The sequence below is a fragment of the Phascolarctos cinereus genome, unplaced genomic scaffold, assembly GCF_003287225.1.
Source record: "Phascolarctos cinereus isolate Bilbo 61053 unplaced genomic scaffold, phaCin_HiC Scaffold_3;HRSCAF=262, whole genome shotgun sequence".
NCBI lineage: Eukaryota > Metazoa > Chordata > Mammalia > Diprotodontia > Phascolarctidae > Phascolarctos > Phascolarctos cinereus.
Genome location: NW_027555736.1, coordinates 47,861,526 through 47,875,999, shown reverse-complemented (window position 1 = coordinate 47,875,999; position 14,474 = coordinate 47,861,526). Strand labels below are relative to the sequence as shown.

Sequence of the window (14,474 nt, the reverse complement as noted above, 5' to 3'; positions counted from 1 at the left end):
TTCTGTGTGCATGCAAGGGGGATGGGAGTGGTAGTGGATAGGGATTGAGATGTTCAGCATGGAACTCTGGGGAAAGGATCCCCAGATATCAGCACTTCCTCCAACTCTGCATTCAGTAATTGCCCTAAAGCTCTCAAGAAGTGAGGGTGATGTTCCTTCCACCCTACCTCCGGTTGGACTGACTACCTGCGCCCTCCGAAAATTCAGTTTTGGAAGTCTGCTTATACCTGAGGGTTCGCTCTTCGTATAAGCTCTTAGGGGGCCCAAGAGTGCCCGACCCTTGCCCCCTCTAATAATATACCCCCGGTCCAGGGCGCCCCCCTAGTGAGTTAGAATCCCATCCCTCCTGCTCCCCTGGTCCCCCGCCAATAAATGTAGATAAAACACCCACATCCCTGTTCTGACTCGGGGTACATCCTCCTCTACGTCCCAGCAGACCCCCACCAACTCGCCCCGCCCCACTAGAGGGCGTTTCCGAGACGTTGCCAATCACCTCAGCCAATAAGGATGAGGCTAGTTGCATATAAAGGTTTGCAGAAAGCTCCCTTCTCCACATCTTCTAATGAGGTGATTACTTCTTGGCATCTTTCCGCCAAGATTGAGCGAGCCCTCTGTCTTAGACTTCTCTGATTCTCAGCCCAGATTGACCCTGTCAGGCACAGGTAAGTGCTGGGGTCTTCTCTACTTTTCCCTCAACAATTAAGGAAAACCGTTCTCCGACTCCTGATCTTTGCAGGGCATCCGAGACTGGGAGTCATCAGATTTTAGAGCAGGAAGGGCCCTGAGAGATCAGAGAAGAAAGGCAGGCTTCACACAGGTCAAGTGACTTATCCAAGGTCATTCAGTCCAACTGGGCCAGGGTTGTAGCTCAGGTGTCCTCCTAATTCCTGGTTCCATTCTCCTTCTATAACCCTAAGAGCCCAGGATTCTGCAGTCAACTCTACATTTAATGTAGTGGAAAGAACACTAGATTTGAATCTAGGGCACTGGGGATTGAATCCTGGCTCTGCCCTTCAACAGTTTGTGTGATCCTCAGCAGGGGCATCACTTAATTTCTCTTAGCCTCAGTTTCATTACCTGTAAAATGGGGGTGATAATCCTTGCATTACTTATCTCACAGGATTGTTGTGAGAAGTGAATTTTCATGAACCTTAGAGCTCTATATCCATGTGATATTATTACATCACTATTATCAATCAACATGGATTAAATACCTATTCTGCCAGGAAGTGTTCCAGGCATTACTTCTCAGGCCTCCAGGGTACCCATTCCAGCTGTGCCACAGCCTCCAAGGATCTCAAATCTAGGGATGAGCCTGTGATTTTCTCTAGTCCTTCTGTCTTTTCTCTAACTGGCTGGGGATAAGGATGTCCTGGGAGCTCTGCTACAGAAATTGGAGCAGCCCTTCAAAACTGTTAGACTGAAAGGGGGCATAGTGGATGGGGGGATCAAGTCTGCCAGGTTATATTTCTTATCTAGTTTCTTTATTTTTTTGAGATCAATTTCATTTTCCTGATCTAAGCTGGCAATATAATGTAATAATACAAATATTTGGTTGGCCCACACCTATAGTAGTTATGGACACTCTGTTTTAAAGGGAAACCTTAACTAGCTAAAGTACATTCAGTGGCATGTGCCTGGTGTGGTGAGAGACCTCAAGATCATATTATATAAGGATCAGGTGAAAGAACTAGGGATGGCAAGCCCAAAGAGGAGACGACTTGATGGAGGTGAGGGAGAAAAGGAGTATTGACCAGAATTTTCAGGCAGTTGAAGCGATGTCATGTAGAAGAGAGATTAGATTTCTTCTGCTTGGCCAAAGAAGACAGAAGTAGGACTGATGATGGGTGGAAGTAGCAGAGGCAGATTTAAGCTTGATGTAAGGGGGGAAAAAACTTTGAATTGTCCAAATGCAGAACAAGCTGCCTCAGAAAGGAATGAGCCCCCACCCTACCCTACCCCACAACTGTGGGTCTTTAAATAGAGGGCTACATGACGACTGGTCAGGGAAAGAGAGGGGATTCCTTTTAGGTACCTATGGGACTAGCTGACATCTGAGCTTCCTTCCAACTCTGAGATTCTATGAATCTTTGTAGTGTACTAGGAGTCAAGAAACTTGGGCTCTGGTCTCATCTTGGTCACTAACTAACTGTGTGCTCTTAGAAAGTCCCTGCCTCTCTCTGGGCCTCAGTTTCTCTCACCAGTACAAATGAAGCAGTTGGACTCAGTTGTGTAACATTCAACTCCATTTAATTTCAATGTCCGGACATCCCCCCCACCTTCCTTCCTTCCCTTACTAGCCTCTATTCTTCTAATATCTACCCCTCTCCTCTGAAGGCAACCAGCTTGTAAATTTGTGGAACCTTTGAATAAAAGAATCAGACTGGGAAGGTTGAAGTATATATAATTCCATAAGTGAGGTGATCAGGCAGGCAGGCAATTTAAATTTAATTCAGCAAGCAAGTATGAAGTATCTCCTATGTATAGATTCTACAATTCAGACTTTGCTAGATACTGAAATCTAAAGATAAAAATGAAAACATTCCTGCTCTTGCAGATCTTACAAGTATAAATAGGTACTTCAAGAAAGGAATCTCATACTTCAGAGAAGAAAATGAGGGTGATGCAGCTTGATGCTTTACAGAAGAACTCACCAGTGTTAGGCCTGTTCCCATAGACCGGATCCAACTGTGACCTTCAGTGGAATAAGCTGAGCTTAGAAATCCCTTCCAGAAAAAGACTGCTTGCTATCTGCCACGCCTAGTCTGAGTAGGACCCTGGTGGCTTGCTGTGACACAGCTCAATGCCCATCCCATTCTCAACTAGCATCTTAACTTCTGGGAAAGAGTTGGGGGGGTTTCTACTGGTCACTGCACTCCTCGAGTTTTGCCCGGGTTTAGTCCTGTGGTTTAAGACAATCAGTGTCTTAAAGCAAAAGGAATACCGTGTTCCTGAGAATCCGTTGACTACGCCTCCCTTTGCCTCCTGCCGTGGTGGGAAAGCTGAAAGAGATGAAATACCTACGGTCCAGAAGTGCTGCTGAGCCACAGCTGGTGGCTAGCCTAGCGAGGATAGGAGGCTTCCCAGCTCCCTGAATGCTGCTGTTTCTACGACCCTTTTATTCATTTATTTGGTGATTCATTCACCCAGCAAATATTCCTTGAGAATCTTCTAATTGCAAGGCAATGGGCTAGATACTGAGTCGATGCCCCAGGGCTGTATGCAGAGCCGGCTCTCTTCTGATGTCTGTCTCTAACGTGCTGCTCCTGAGAGGCGAGTAGCTGTATTTGCATTCACCACTGTGCGTTTTTTCTTAGAGTCTAGGCCAAAAAAGGAGTGCCCTTTGTGTTAGGATCTACTCCAGAATGCCAGGCAGGAGTTTCTTTGCAGCCTCAATCAGCAGAACACTTTTTGAGTATTGCTTTTCCCTTGGTGACTGGCTGATAGAGTAGTATCTTATCATTCATTCATTGGGAATAAAGTGAGAAGAAAACTATGGACTGGATTTCTCCACCCTAGGGATCGACTCTTGTCTTTCTCTAATGAGCACATCAGATCATCCCTTGCCCCTAACTTTCCCCCTTATTCCAACCCTGACGCCACTGACTGGGAGCTAGCTACAGACTGCCTTCAGTGCTTTATGTGCTGAATGACAAGGCTTATGGCCCAGCCTCAGGGCTTTGGTAGATACAATGGCCCGCCTCCCAGGCTTGCAGCAGAGTTGAAGAAAGCTGGCTAGATAAGTTCTGAAATCAGTTCTGTTGGCATACCCTCATTCTGCCCCTCTCTGCTCTTACCAGGGTGGTTCGAAGTACATAATAGGTGCTTAGTAAACATTTATCATTTCATTGAGCTGCTCTTCCTTTTGCAGATTGGACTTTAAACAGAAGTGCATATAACTCAAGGTTGGATATGAGTTGACTCTCCCCAAGGGATCAGGGATCTAGACTCTTATTCTGTATCTCCAGGATAGATTTGTTGTTCAGTCCTTTCATGACCCCCTTTGGGGTTTTCTTGGCAAAGATATTGGAAAGGTTTGCCATTTCCTTCTCCAGGTCAATTTACAGATGAGAAAACTGAGGCAAACAGGGTTAAGTGACTTGCCCAAGATCATACAGCTAATAAGTGTCTGAGGCCAGATTTGAACTCAGGATGATGAATCTTCCTGATTTCAGGCCTGGCGCTCTACCCACCTCACCATCTAGCTGCCCTCCAGGATAGATAAGGTAGGACATTTTGTGTTCCCACCACCTGGAACCCTAAGTTCCAACAGTGTCAATATCCCAGGAGGACAAGTTGTTGGGTCCTTGTTTGCAGACTGGGATAAAGAGGAGGGGACTTGGCCGCTTATCTTTCCTGACTAAAACTGTATAGGGATAGGGAAAGTGCTTCCCTCTTAACCCCTTAGGCTATTCCCAAGAGGGCAGGTCACTGGGGCAAGTATCTAGGTGCTGAGGGGAGGTCCTGGACATGCCCTTATACCCAGGAAAAGTTTGGAGGGAAGGATCTCTGGCACGTCCCCCTCCCTGTCCCCAGTTCCTATTAGCCTCCTAGACTATAGCATCTGCCCTGATGCTATCTCTCAACTGAATCTGAGCAACCAATGCTGGTTAATTTAAGTTCTGGGTCCCTGAATGCAAAATTCTCAGGGCCCTGAGTTCAGTAAGTTTTGTTAAGCCCTTCCTGTGGACCCAGCCCTGTGCCTGACTACAAGGCCAAAGAGACAGGAGGGAGAGGAGAGGAGGAGGAGGAAGAGGAGAAAGAGGAGGAGGAGGAAAGGGAGAGGGGAGGAGAGAAAGGAGGAAGAGGAAAAAGGGTAGGGGGAGGTGGAGAAAGTGGAGAGGAGAGGAAAGAGAAAAGGAGGAGAGAGAGGAGGAGAGGTGGGGAAGAGGAAGGAAAAGAAGGAGGAAGGGCAGGGGTAGAAGGAGGAAGAAGGGGAGGAAGAGGAGGAGGGGAGAGAGAGAAGGAGGAAGAGGAGGGAGGGAGATGAGAGACAGGCAGAAGAGGAGGAGGAGGAGGAAGAGGAGAAAGAGGAGAAGGAGAAAGGGAAGGGGAGGAGGGGGAGAAAAAAAACACCTCTGGATCTGGTTAGAGAGAGACAAGGCATGCACATGGGAAAATGAGGGAGGGAAAGGTAGGGGACAGTCCCAGCTCAGTGGTCAGTTGCTTCAGGAGCCCTGGGTCCCAAGCTTGTTTCTATCCTAATTTGCTATGGGGCTTGAGACAAGTCAGGTCCCCCAGGACTTCACTTCCTCCTCTGTGGGGAGGGTGCACCAATGATCCCTGGCAGTCCCTTCCATTTCTGCCATTCTATGGCTATAATTGCCAAAATAAATGATGCTATAGTCAGTCAGGAAGGCACTAGACCTCCCTAGGTAGGTGTTATCAGGGAGACTGAGGGATTAAACTGGGTTGAATTTGGATTAGGCAGAAAGGAGTGAGGATATTTGGGGAGAAAGAAGAGCATGAGCAAAGGAAGGCAGTGTGGGCCAGTGGGCGGAGTACAACCTTCTATTCAGAAGACCTGGGTTTAAGTCCTAGCTTTGCCATTAACTCAGTATATAACCTTTAACCTTTCTGGCTTCAGTTTCTTCATCTGTAAATGATGGGATTGGGCCAGATGAACTCTACCTTTCCTTCCATCTGTAAAATTCTATGCTCCAAGACTCCTGTGAGGGTACAGCGGTGGTGGAGGGAGAAGGTGGAAGGAGCCTGGCTTAATTAGAGGAACCATTACTACAAGTTATCCAAAAGGTCAAGCCCAAGGGCCTCCCTGGAGTGCAGAGGCCATTGGGGCAAGTTTTCATCCTCTAAGGGAACACCCTCCCTGGTCCAAGGCTGTTCTGGCATTCTGAAGACCCCTCATGGTCTAATCTCTGCTTCTGGTTTTTGGTGGGGGAAGCTCAGCAGTACAAGAGAGTGAGGAGGAAGGATGCACCTAGGATTCAGGGGGCTACAGAAATCAAAAGACTTGCCAGGTTCACCATTGCTTCCCTTCGGTACCATCGAGGGACAGCCCTCAACCTCCCTGAGTCCTTGCTCCAAGTCGGCAGGCATTCTTTGTCTGAAGGGATGGCGAGTCAGTACTTCCCCTTCCTCTGACTTAGCCCATCTTCCCATCACTGCTCATCGTTGGGCTCACAGGAACACTAGATACCTCCTGAGCCCTCCTCCAGTTTCCCATTCCCATGGTCTTACAGGTTTTTCCTCCTGCCTTTGTCTCAACAGCTATAATTTTTGCTAAATACCAAAGATGGCAGCAAGTGCACTTTCCATGTTGGCACTTCCCGAATCCTTCACTGTCACAGAGCTCCTTCTGGCCTCTGCTGTCTTCTGCCTGGTCTTCTGGATCATTGAATCTTACCCACAAAGGGTACCCAAAGGACTAAAGAGCCCACCTGGACCCTGGGCTTGGCCTCTGATTGGCAACATGTTGACTCTGGGGAAGAATCCCCACATTGCCCTGACCCAACTGAGAGAGAAGTATGGGGATGTGATGCAGATTCAGATTGGCTCCACCCCAGTGCTTGTGCTGAGTGGCCTGGAAACGATCAGGCAGGCCCTGGTGAAGCAGGGGGATGACTTTAAAGGCCGACCTGATCTTTACACCTTCTCCTTAATTTCCAATGGCAAGTCCTTTACTTTTACTGCTGATTCAGGGGAAGTCTGGGCAGCTCAAAGGAAGCTGGCCCAGAGTGCCCTGAAGACCTTCTCTGTGTCCTCCTCCCCGTCCTCTTCCTCCTGCTACCTGGAGGAGCATGTGCACAAAGAGGCTGAATACTTGATCCAGAAGTTCCTGGAGCAGAAGGGGCACTTTGACCCCTTCAGATATGTGGTGATGTCTGTGGCCAATGTCATCTGTGCCATTTGCTTCGGAACGCGCTACGACCATGAAAACCAAGAACTACTTAGTATTGTCACTCTGAGTAGTAAGTTTAGTGATGTCATTGCCTCTGGGAATCTGGTTGATTTCATCCCTGTCCTGCGATACCTGCCGAGTAGCAACATACCAGCCTTCAGGGACTTGAATGAGAAAATGACTAACTTCATTCAAAAGTTGGTGAAAGAACATTACAAGAAGTTTGAAAAGGTAACAAAGGGGAACTGTGTTGACTTCAAGCCTAGCTGGGAAGAAGGAGAAATATGACATCTTACTAAATGTGTATGGGAGGAGAGAAGAGGTAGAGGAGGAGAGGGTGGCCTGAGGGTTTGGGTCAGCCAGTTGAGCCAGGCAGGGAATGAATGTCTATTGAACGTGTTCTATATTCAAGTCACCTTGGGAGACTTCAGGAGGTAAGCCTCAATCCTTGCTCTGTAAGAGCTTACAGTCTAGTTGCAGAGAAAAGACTAGCTATCAATATCAGGTATTCTTGGATAGAGCACCAGCCCTAAAGTCAGAAGGACCTAAGTTCAAAGCTGGCCTCAGACACTTAGCTGTGTGACCCTGAGCAAGTCACTTAACCCTAATCACCTCTTTTTAAAAAAATCAGATAGGAAGAACCATATAAGTGGGTCCTAGAAGAGTTTAGAAAAGGACAAGGTCACTGAAGGCTCAGAAAGATCAGAGAAAGTTTCCTAGAAGAAGTAGGTGTTTCCCTGGACCTGGCAGAATGGGAAAGATTTAGCTAGGAAAGGACCAACCATTCCAGGGAGGGAAAATAACTTGAGAAAAGGTGCAGAGATGAGAAAGAATGGGGTTTGAAGAGGGTAAAGAGAGCTGCAGTTTGGTGCTTGCCCTAACCCTCTAGCCTTGCCCCACCAGGGCTGCATTCGGGACATCACAGACAGCCTAATTGAACATTGCCAGGAAGAGAAGTTGGATGAGAATGCTAATGTCCTGCTGTCAGAAAAGAAGACTGTGAACACTGTCATGGACATTTTTGGAGCTGGTAAGAGCAACCTTCCGTCCTGCCCCTCCAAATGCCCAGTTCTGCTCCAGCCTTGGGCACAGCTGGGAGGTTGACCAGGATCTCCATGGGTCCCTCACCTCCCCTCAGGTTCCTTCCAGCATTCCAGGGCCAGGCACTGCCCTCCACAGCTACCTATGATTCCTTTCTCCCATACTTCTTTCTACCCTCTTCTCTATCAGAACTTACTTATGTTTTGTGTCTTTCCTGACCTACTTTTAACTGATCCCTAGCTAGAAAAGTTCTAGTAGACTCAGTCACCTTAAGGTGCTCTTGTCTGATAAATGCTATCTCTCCCTGCCCCCCCCCAATGTACTTACATTTAACCGAGAGGAACAAAGCCCTAATGGTGGAATGCCAGGCAGTATGGCAGCCCAGGAATGGAGATATTTAGGGGATAAAGCAGGTTTTTCTGATATCCCTCAAAGCATACTGCATTGGCAGCCCACTCTGTCTATGGATAAGGCTGGTCTTTTCCAGGGCCCCTAGGACCTTCCAGCCTATTTTCAATCTGAATTCAGGGGAAAACCAGCCATCTTAATTTCATTCAACTGCATCTTTCAATAAACTCCTATAGCCATCAAGATGCCCTTATTTAGGGACAAGTTCTTCCCCAGGAAAGTCCAAGGGGAGTTTTGGCCCATACCTTTGGGCCTCAGGGATCATGGAGCAAAATTTTCCCTACAAAATCTGAGAGCTTGCCATGGGCATTAATTAAGAGATCTATGATATCCAACCCAAAGGAAATGGCTAGGATCCGAAGATGGCTGGCTTCTCTTGGCCCATATCAAGAAGGCCCTTTCATACAGTAAAAAGAACATTGACTATCTAGTCTCTAGTCCCAGCTCTACCAGTAACATACTGGAGTGATCCAAGGCAAGTCCCTTAGCCTCTGTAGGCCTTGATTTTCTCATCTATAAAATGGGGAATAATAATCACTACTCTCTTCCACGGAGTGTAGTAATGACCTGACAGCCTAACATTTGTGAAAGCATTTGGAAAGACTATATCATGTCACCCAAATTCATGGAGCTAGGGGTTTGGAGCACTGGACTTGGGGTCAGGAGACATCTGAGTTCAAACCTCATCTTAGACGCTTAATCATTTCATACCTCTCAGCCCCAGTTTCCTTATCTGTAAAACGGGGATAATACTAGCACCTCCTTCATGGCTATAATTATTGTTGTTATTATTCTCCTAATGCTCTGTTCAGGCTTTGACACTGTCACCACGGCCATCTCCTGGAGCCTCATGTACCTTGTGACAAAGCCTGAGATACAGAAGAAGATCCAAGAGGAGCTGGGTAGGTGGAGCGAGTGGCAAGACCTTCGCTGGCTCTTTCCAGGGCTGGAGTGAGGGGTGGGGAGCCCTCAGGACCCAGAGGCAGGGTTGGCTTCAAACCTGCCCCATTTAACTCTCCTTTGTCCTGCAGACACTGTGATTGGCAGAGAGCGGTGGCCCAACCTCTCAGACAAACCTCACCTCCCCTACATGGAGGCCTTCATCCTGGAAACTTTCAGGCACTCTTCTTTCCTCCCCTTTACTATCCCCCACAGGTGAGACCTTGTAAGCAAGAGGATGGGGTATCCACACCTAAGTTTCACGTTCTCCTCAGTACCCAGAAGTCATGAGGAATAAGACGAAACGAGGCCATTGTGGGAAGAGGCAGATGATGGGAGGAGAATCATTCCCCATGCACAAGTCCAGATGTCTCTAGGACAGAATGAGGGAGTTAATGAGGGAGTTCAGGGAAGTGGGTGTCAGTCTCTCACAACCTCTGTTCCCTTAGTCATTACTGAGGGAAGAGAACAGTGGTCATGGCAGCCAGGGGTGTCTGCAAAGAGAAGCAGGGAGCCATGGGGGACACGCCCATTCCCCCCCTCCCCAACCTTCTCCTGAGCCTGACAAAGGCTTCTTGCCCCATTCAGCACAACCAGAGCCACGACTCTGAACAACTTCTACATTCCCAAGGGACGCTATGTCTTTGTGAACCAATGGCAGATTAACCACGACCAGTAAGTCAACCCTGGGACCTGACAGGGGTCTTGGTGGAGAGCCTTGGGTGTGTCTAATGATGCTCATCAACCAGGTGGAAAGAAAGGGACCTCCTCAGTGCAAAGCTTTCTGGGCCACCCTTAAGAAGCTAGGCCTTGGGCCTGAGGTCTAGACTGGGCCAGCCCCTGGGGAATGGGCTTACAGGGCAGGGTACTCACTCACATGCTACACTGTCTTTGCTCTCTACTCCCCAGCTCTCAGTCTGGATCTAGGGCTCTGACCCCTGTTTAGAGGCCCTGCCCTATCTCCCAAATGCCCATCTCATCTGTTGTTCCTCCTGTGACAGGAAAATATGGGGGGACCCATCAGTGTTCCGGCCAGAGCGATTCCTCAGTGCAGATGGAACTATCAACAAAGCCCTGAGTGAGAAGGTGATTATGTTTGGCCTGGGGAAAAGGAAGTGCATTGGAGAGACTATTGGCCGGTGGCAAGTCTTCCTCTTCCTGGCCATCCTGCTGCATCAGATGGAGTTCAGTGTCCCCTCTGGAGTGAAGGTGGACTTGACCCCAATCTACGGCTTGACCATGAAGCATGCCTGCTGTGAGCACTTTCAGGCTAAGCTGCGCTCCTAAAGGCTCCAGGATATGATGCTGTGGTTTTCCCTGGCCCGCCCCAATGGACCAGAGGGAGGCTTCAGGGTGAAGCCGATGAACACTTGCCCAATTCTGGTGTTCTGACTGCTGGCACCCTGATGTTATCGCTTAGAGAGGGGCTGCTTCATCCTCCAATCCCTGGCATTCCTCCTGGCTTCCAGGAGCCTACCCTCTCTGAATACATAAGCTTGATACCCCACTAATAGAAAGCTTGCATGCTGTTCTTTGGTTTAAGAGGTCTGGCTGGGGACAAGAGAGTCCCTGGGCCTCTGCAAACTTCAGGCAAGGTCTTTGAGAACTCTGAGAGAAGACATGAGACCAGCCATGAGAACTGGCCCATTCTGTCAGGTTATGAGCAGATTTGGAAGGAAACTCTGAGTCCTTTTCCAGGCAAATCAAGGTGGGTTCAGGGGGTGACTTGCCAGGTGGGAACTCAGTAGACAGAGCATGTCTTCATAGTCAGCATTGGGCCAATCTCAGCTTCATAAAAATGCTCCATATCACCACAAAGGTGAGCAAGTCATGGACTAGAACCTTTCTTATAGTAGCATGGGTCCAGTAAGCTCCTCCAAGTCCAATATAGGTCTTATTGGCCCAGTGAGCTCCACGGGGAGGGCCAACTTCCTTCCACCTTCACCATGAGCACTTGTCTTCTTTTCTCTTTTTCACATTTAAAAAATGCGTTATTAATGCTATTTTTAATAGTATTTTCCCCCAGCTACATGTCAAGAAAATTTTCAGCATTCATTTTTACAAGATTTTGAGTTCCAAAATTTTCTCCCTCCTCCCCTCCCCTCTTCTGAAAATGGTAGGCAGTTTCATACATGTGCTACCATGTAAAAGTATCTCCATATTAGTCACAGTTGTGAAAGAAAAAAAGGGAAAAAAACACAAGAAAGAGTAGAGTAAGTGAAAAAAATATGCTTTGATCTCCATTCAGAGTCCATCAGTTTTTTATCTGGATGTGGTTAGCATTTTCCTTCATGAGTCCTTTGGAATTGTCTTGGGTCATTGTGTTGCTGAGAAGAACTGAGTCTTTCCTAGTTGATCATCACACAGTTTGGGGGATCCTGTGTACAGTGTTTTTCTGGTTCTGCTCGTTTCACTTTGCATCAGTTTGTACAAGTCTTTCCAGGTTTTTCTGAAGTCTGCCTGCTCATCATTTCTTATTACACAAAAGTATTCCATTACATTCATATACCACAGCTTGTCCAGCCATTCCCCAATTAATGGGCATCCCCTCACTTTTCAATATTTAACTACCACAAAAAGGGTTGATATAAGTATTTTTGTATACCTAGGTCCTTTGCCCTTTTTTATGATCTCTTTGGGATACAGACCTAGTACTAGTATTTCTAGATCAAAGGATATGCACAGTTTGGTTGCCCTTTGGACATAATTCCAAATTGCTCACCAGAATGGTTGGATCAGTTCACAATTCCAACAGTGCATTAATATCCCAATTTTCCCACATTTTCTGTAGCATTTATCATTTTCCTTTTCTGTCATATTAGCCAATCTGATAAGTGTGAGGTGGTACCTCAGAGTTGTTTTAATTTGCCTTTCTCCAATCAAAAGTGATTTAGAGAACTTCTTCATATGCCTCTAGAAATGATTTCTTTATCTGAAAATTGCCTGTTCATATCATTTGGCCATTTATCAGTTGGGGAATGGTTTATATTCTTGTAAATTTGACTTGGTTATGAGCGCTTGTCTTCTGATGCCTCTTTTTAGATATTTCTCTGAAAAGCAAGTAACTGAGTGATACCTAATTAAGTGTTTAGAGGAGTGGGAATAGAGGGTCTAGGGCCCTGTGGCCATGTGACAGAGAACAGAGTAAGTAAATCACATGAAATGTTGCTCTCCTTTATTTGACCTATCCCCTCATTTGCTTGGATTAAGCCCCCGTGTTCATGCCCTCAGCATATTAGGTATTTATTTTAGTGCGTATTGTTTGGAAAAGGACCATTGGTGCAATGGAAGGATTTGACTTTTTCTGCTTGGTCCCAGAATGGAAGTTACTGGGAGGTGAATTTCAATTTAATATTAGAGCTTCCTAATGATCAGAAATAGCCCAAAGTAGAATGTCCTGCCTCAGACAACAGGGAACACCCCATCACTGATGGTCTTCAGTTGTTAGAAATGTTGAAGTGGGGATTTCTGCTCAAGTATGGATTGGACTGGATGACCTCTGAGGTCTCTTCCAGCCTTGAGAGTCTTTGGTGGAGAAACATCTGAAACATTTATGTAACTTATCCATGAAATAACAAAGATGTAGCCCAGAAACCCTGAGGCAAATGTTTGTGAACCTCAACCTAGAACACACAGTCCCTTGGGTCAGTAATTGTGGCTCAGTTACTACACTGGCAGGGTTTGAATTAAGAAGGGAATTCTCAAGCCTTGTCCTCAGGGAGCTTACAGTCTTTACAATGGACACAAGGCATATGTACATGAAACAGTTAAGAGGAAGAGTCCTGTATTTGGCTGTGTGGTACACACAGTCTGATAGAGAGAACAATGCAAGGCAATATAATGTGTTATCATCTCATAAACAAGCTGTGCTCCTAAAGATCCAAACCATAGCAACAACAAGCAACATTTTATGGTTTGTTAAAGCACTCTCCCTACAATCCTCTAAGGTAGACCATATGATGAAGAATCCCAAGTTCTCTCTTGCCTATGATCCTGCAGCTAATAAGTTTGTAAGGCAGGATTCAAAACCAGATCTTCTCATCCGTAGTCCTGTGCTCTATCCCACTCTACAGTACTGCCTCATAGAAGATATTTTTCCATAGAAACAATCTGAAATATGGTGGTTAGGTGTCCAGCCCTCACAAACCATTTTAAGCATAATATACCTGAAGTATGATAGTAATCTGACCTAGAAAGGACTTTTAACCCAACTCTGCCATTTTACAGATGAAGAAATAGGCCTGGGGTGGGGGAAAAGAAGGGGGGAAGGGAGGAGAGGGCAAAAGCACTTGTCCACAGGAGCCAAACACTTGTGTCACGTACACTGTGTAACCAAATATTCCCACTTCTTTGGGAGAAATGCATTAAATTGCCCATGTTTATTTGTTACAAAGAAGGGCTCTGTTGGGGGAGGGGAGCTATTGAAAGTGATAGTAACATTACAGGAAAAAAAAGGAAAATATTGTTAACATACACTTTTATAAAATAAAACTCATGCAAAATTTCAGCATGAACTCTCAGACCCTTCCTACTTTTACGGCAGTACAACTGGAGACCTCTCAGCTCTGTCTCTGGTGGTGGCCCTGTGGTTCAGGAAAGTGGATGAGGACAGAGGAGGGGGCAAAAGAAGAGGGAGGAATGGGAACTCTAGAGGGAAGGAATGAACAGGAAGAAAGGACTTGGGGGAGGGGGCAGAAACGAACCTTAAACATTTCAAGCTGTTCTTCATTCTCTTCGCCCCTGCTGCTTCCCCAGTCTTGGTGCTGGTCTCATTGGCACCATCCCCAATCCCATCCCATCCCATCCCATCTCCTCATTGTCCTACCCTCCTCCTAGAACTGCAGCTCCTAGAATGGAAAGCTCAAACTAGCCTGAGTGTCTTTTCCCTCTTGAATGCTGGCAAATAATATTTCCGTTCTTTGTCTACTCCAGGGTCAGCAATAACCCCTATTTATAACTTCCCTTCCCCTTCCCCTTTCCCTTTCCCTTGAGTGAGTGAAAGGGATAAGGACATAGGAGAAAATATTATAACTTTCTGTACTGTTCCTTCCATTGCTACTATTGCTGAAAACACTTAGGGAACCTCCAATGGAGTCAAATTCTTTTATATTTAAGGAGAAAATCAGACTTGGGATATCTTCAGAATTTCATCTTGGAAGTGAACGGTGGGGCTTTGGGGTTAAAAAAACAGTAAGTGATGGCATGGGATTGGAGATGCTGTTAATGA

At 46.6% G+C, this 14,474-nt stretch overlaps 1 protein-coding gene across 1 annotated transcript; it reads left to right on the top strand.

The window, feature by feature from the left end:
* The first annotated feature begins 571 nt into the window (after nucleotides 1-571).
* LOC110213927 (cytochrome P450 1A1) lies at nucleotides 572-13,754 on the top strand. Its single transcript, XM_020994515.2, has 7 exons — nucleotides 572-662; nucleotides 6,229-7,090; nucleotides 7,763-7,889; nucleotides 9,121-9,210; nucleotides 9,340-9,463; nucleotides 9,836-9,922; nucleotides 10,249-13,754. The coding sequence occupies exons 2-7, from the start codon at nucleotides 6,254-6,256 to the stop codon at nucleotides 10,532-10,534; spliced, it is 1,551 nt and encodes a 516-aa protein (XP_020850174.1). The 5' UTR covers nucleotides 572-662; nucleotides 6,229-6,253; the 3' UTR covers nucleotides 10,535-13,754.
* The last annotated feature ends 720 nt before the right edge of the window (nucleotides 13,755-14,474 follow it).